At 49.7% G+C, this 4672-nt stretch overlaps 2 protein-coding genes across 2 annotated transcripts; one reads left to right on the top strand and one right to left on the bottom strand.

Annotated features, from left to right (window-relative positions):
* Nucleotides 1-1216: 1216 nt before the first annotated feature.
* On the top strand, nt 1217-3431 carry EMH_0014430 (uncharacterized protein; the record flags this gene model as incomplete). Its single annotated transcript, XM_013500109.1, has 8 exons — nt 1217-1234; nt 1515-1565; nt 1690-1790; nt 2340-2440; nt 2667-2730; nt 2952-3015; nt 3182-3323; nt 3415-3431. 8 exons carry the CDS (start codon nt 1217-1219, stop codon nt 3429-3431), a joined length of 558 nt encoding a protein of 185 aa, XP_013355563.1.
* Nucleotides 3432-3458: 27 nt separating this feature from the next.
* On the bottom strand, nt 3459-3976 carry EMH_0014440 (uncharacterized protein; the record flags this gene model as incomplete). The annotated part of the gene is made up of 2 exons (XM_013500110.1): nt 3459-3713; nt 3860-3976. 2 exons carry the CDS (start codon nt 3974-3976, stop codon nt 3459-3461), a joined length of 372 nt encoding a protein of 123 aa, XP_013355564.1.
* Between the last annotated feature and the right edge of the window lie 696 nt (nt 3977-4672).

Here is a 4672-nt window from a genome sequence, read left to right on the forward strand (position 1 = left end):
TCTCCTTTTGTATATATCTATATCTCTGTCTCTGTCTCTCTCTGTCTCTCTCTCTGTCTCTTTCTCTGTCTCTCTCTCTGTCTCTGTGTTTACCTTTATCTCTCTATATCTTTATCCCTTTATTTCTTTTTCTCTATCTTTTTATTTTTTTATTTGTATATTTTTTTATTTTTTATTTTTTTTATTTTTTTATTTCTCTGTCTCTGTCTTTCTCTCTGTCTCCGCTTCTCTTGGCGGTTGTGGGGGCCCCCAGGGGCCCCTCTTTAATGTAGCTCAAAGCACACGAGGGTTTAGGGTTTAGGGTTTAGGGTTTAGGGTTTGGGGTTTAGGGTTTAGGGTTTTGGATTTAGGGCTGTGGGAGGAACCCGCAAGGAGGGACCCTCGGTGACCCCCCGAGGGTTTAGGGTTTAGGGTTTAGGGTTTAGGGTTTAGGGTTTAGGGTTTGCAGTATTTCAGTGGATGTTTATAAAATTTATTAATTCCGCTGCAGTTGCAGCAGCAGCAGCAACTGCTACTACTTCACCAGCAGCAGCAGCAGCAGCAGCAGCAGCAGCAACAGCAACAGCAGCAGCAGCAGCAGCAGCAGCAGCAACAGCNGCAGCAGCAGCAGCAGCAGCAGCAACAGCAACAGCAGCAGCAGCAGCAGCAGCAGCAGCAACAGCAGCAGGGCTTTGGAGGCTGCTGCCGACGCCGAGAAACCCTAAACCCTAAACCCTAAACCCTAAACCCTCATCAGATGATAAGTTTTATACTTTTTAATAATCTTTGTTGAGCTATTTATACATGAAAAGGGTTTAGGGTTTAGGGATTATACAGTAAGTAGGGTTTAGGGTTTAGGGTTTGCGCGGCAGCAGCCGCCGCCGACACAGCAGCAGCAGCAGCAGCAGCAGCAGCAGCAGCAGCAGCAGCAGCAGCGGCTGGCCCAGTGGTTTATCTGCTGCTGCAGATCTGCACATAATATGAAAACCCTAAACCCTAATTATTATATTTTAAACCCTAAACCCTAATTTGATTTGTATATTTAATTGTCTGTCAAGTTTAGGGTTTAGGGTTTAGGGTTTAGGGTTTAGGGTTTAGGGTTTTGCGTCGGTGAGTCCGGGTGGGGGGGTCACTCAAAGGCTGGCCATTGCCGCAGCTTGCTGCGGCTGTTGCTGCTGTTGCTGCTGCTGCTGTTGCTGCTGCTGCTGCTGCTGCTGTTGCTGCTGTCACAATATATATGTCTCTATACAACTGCGTGTGCACTATATTCGGCTTAGAATTCAAAGCTCTAAACCCTAAACCCTAATAAACCCTAAACCCTAAACCCTAAACCCTAGACTCTAAACCCTAAACCCTTGACCCTGCCTCGGTGTTGCAGCTGCTAGCCAAAGACCCTCAAAACAAAAACTTCTGCATCAGGTGAGAGGTCTCATAAACCCTCGTATTTCTAGGGTTTAGGGTTTAGGGTTTAGGGTTTTGGGATTAGGGTTTACAGTTTACAGTTTAGGGTTTAGGGTTTAGGGTTTAGGGTTTAGAATACAGCAGTGAGGGTTACCGAGTCAGCGGAGGGACTGGACTGGACCAGGGTGGGCCGAGGGTTTGCAGTCGAGGGTTTAGGGTTTAGGGTTTAGGGTTTAGGGTTTAGGGTTTTTGCATACAAAACCTATCATCCTGTCGTTGTGTGTGTTTTGTGTATCTGTCTTTCTGCAGCAGCACCACCACCAGCACCACCCCCAGCACCCCCAGCAGCAGCAGCAGCAGCAGCAGCAGCAGCAGCAGCAGCAGCAGGAGCAGCAGCAGCAGGAAGATGAGTAAGCTGCTGAGGATAAAGGGTTTAGGGAGAAAAGAAGCAGCAACTGCTGTTGCTGCTCTCGGTGTGAAAGCAGCAATCCATATAAACACTATTTCAGAGATGCTGCGAGAGGTGCAGCAAACTGTAGAAAAAACTGATGAATACGCCACAAGAGTACACGGTATCAGGTACAAACCCTAAACCCTCATAAACCCTAAACCCTAAACCCTAATAAACCCTAAACCCTAATTTTTTTTTTTTTAAAAAAAAAAATTTAATTTAATATAGCAATAGATATGGAACAGTAAGGAAAATGAAACTCTATCAATATGTAAAACACTCTCACCCATACTATAAAAACCCTAAACCCTAAACCCTAAACCCTAAACCCTTAAAAAGCAGAGCAGCTGTAACCTCCCCCATATACACCAAGCATCAGCAGTCACCCACTCTTTTCCTCCTTTCTTTGGCGGTTTAGGGTTTATATATTAGGGTTTAGGGTTTAGGATCTAGGGTTTAGGGTTTAGGATCTAGGGTTTAGGGTTTAGGGTTTAGGGTTTGTGTATAGATTCCAAACACGGGGGATCGAAGGAGAAAGTTTTTTGCTGCGAAAGAGAAGAGCCGCAGACACAGAGAGGCTGAGAGAGCTGCGGGCTCAGCTAGAGAAAGGTAAACCCTAAACCGTAAACCCTAATAAACCCTAAACCCTAAACCCTAAACCCTAAACCCTAGGTTTCTTTTATGTATGGAACGGTGGTAAAGGTGGCCGAGTTGAGTTGGCTGGGTTCGGTTTAGGGTTTAGGTTTTTGAGGGTTTATGCTTCTAGGGTTTATATATTAGGGTTTAGGGTTTAGGGTTTAGGGTTTAGGGTTTGTGTTGTGCTGCTGCTCCACAGAACAGATGGAGAGGCAAATAGAAGAGGCCCTTATTATGTACATGAAGGAGCAGACAGAACAAATGTAAAAAACCCTAAACCCTAAACCCTAAACCCTAAACCCTAGAAAACTATGATTGCAGCAGCAACTGCTGTTTCTGCTGCTGCTGCTGCACTACCAGCTGTTGCTGCTGCTGCCGCACTAGCTCGTGCTGCTGCTGCTGGTTTGTTTATGTTGCTGCTCTTGCTGCTGCTGCTGCTGCTGCTGCTGCTGCTGCTGCTGCTGCTGCTGCTGCTGCTGCTCAGGAAGAAGGAGCAGCGGCGGATGACGAAAGAGATATCGAAGGCGGCGCAGCAAATGAAGCAAGATGTAAACCCTAAACCCTAAACCCTAAACCCTAAACCCTGAATTCTAAACCCTAATACGCAGAACTATATCTTGTGAAGCCTCCATAGTCCGCTCAAAGGAAATTTATTTAGGGTTTAGGGTTTAGGGTTTAGGGTTTAGGGTTTTCGTTGTGTCTGCTGCTCTATAGAGAATCGGAGCAATGAAAAGACACGAGGCCTGGCAGGTGAGGAAGCAACTGCAGCAGCAGCAGCAGCAGCAGCAGCAGCAGCAACAGCTGCAGCAGCAGCAGCAGCAGCAGCAGGAGCAGCAGCAGCAGCAGCAAACCCTCCGTGTGCTGCTGTTGNGCTGCAGCAGCAGCAGCAGCAGCAGCAGGAGCAGCAGCAGCAGCAGCAAACCCTCCGTGTGCTGCTGTTGCTGCAGGCAGAGACAGAGAATAGTCGAGAGGCTATAGGAGAAGGATCTATCTACAGAAGCAAACAAACCATAGAGGTGCCTATACACCCCAGCTGCTGCTGCTGCTGTTGCTGCTGCTGCTGCTGCTGCTGCTGTTGTTGTTGCAGCTCTTGCTGCTGATGCAGCAGCTGCTGCAGCGACCGCCACCGCTGCTGATGATGAAGCAACTGCTGTTGTTGATGCTGCTGCTGCTGCTTCTGTTGTTGCTGCTGCTGTTTATGCTGCTGCTGCTGCTGATGCTGCTGTTTCTGCTGCTGCTGCTGCTGCTGTGATTGCAGCAACAGAAGAGAATGGAGAGGCGCGCCCAACGTGAAGACAAGGTAAACCCTAAACCCTAAACCCTAAACCCTAAACCCTTGATAGGCCCTGCTGCGGATCTAGTGTCGTTCTTGCTGCTGCTGCATCCTCTCACGCATCTCCTACTGCTGCTGCTGCTGCTGCTGCTGCCGCTGCTGCTGCTGCTGCTGCTGCTGCTGCTGCTGCTGCAGAGAAACATATTTGAGCTGCACGAGGCCTTCACAGAGGCCATGCGAAAGTAGCCCGTCGACTCAACTCGCCAAGCCGCAGGTACTCTTGCTGCTGCTGCTGCTGCTGCTGCTGCTGCTGCTGCTGCTGCTGCTGCTGGTCGTGGTGATGGTGGTGGTGCTGCGGCTGCTGCAGTTATTGCTGCTGCTGCTGTTGCCGCTATTCGTGCTGCTGCTGCTGATGTTGCTGCTATTTTTGCTGCTGTTGCTGCTATGTTACTATTGCTGCTGCTGTGAACTCATGTGCTGTTGCTGCTTCTGTTCCTGCTGCTGCTGCTGCTGCTGCTGCTGCTGCAGGTCCCCACGCTACTGCGGATGCCCCCGAAGCCCAAGCCAACGGACGCACTGAGGAGGCATAATAAAAAAACGTTTTTAGCACAGCTAGCCATGCAGCTAGCTAGCTAGCTAGCTGCATGCTGGCTAGCTATCCCGCTAGCCACGCAGCTAGCCATGGAGCTAGCTGCATACCAGCTAGCTACCCAGCTAGCCACGCAGCTAGCTATCGAGCTAGCTGCGAACCAGCTAGCAACCCAGCTAGCCCCGCAGCTAGCTATATGGCTAGCTGCACAGCAGCTAGCTGTGTACGCTCAGCTAGCCAAAGCTATGGCTAGCTAGCGACCCCCTGTAGCCCCCTGAGCTAGCCACGCGACGCGTCTGACCCGCTAGCTCCCCCCCTGGCTTTTCAGCTTTGAGCCGGCTAT

Source organism: Eimeria mitis, genomic scaffold (genome assembly GCF_000499745.2).
Source record: "Eimeria mitis Houghton genomic scaffold, Emh_scaff501, whole genome shotgun sequence".
NCBI classification, from domain to species: Eukaryota; Apicomplexa; class Conoidasida; order Eucoccidiorida; family Eimeriidae; genus Eimeria; species Eimeria mitis.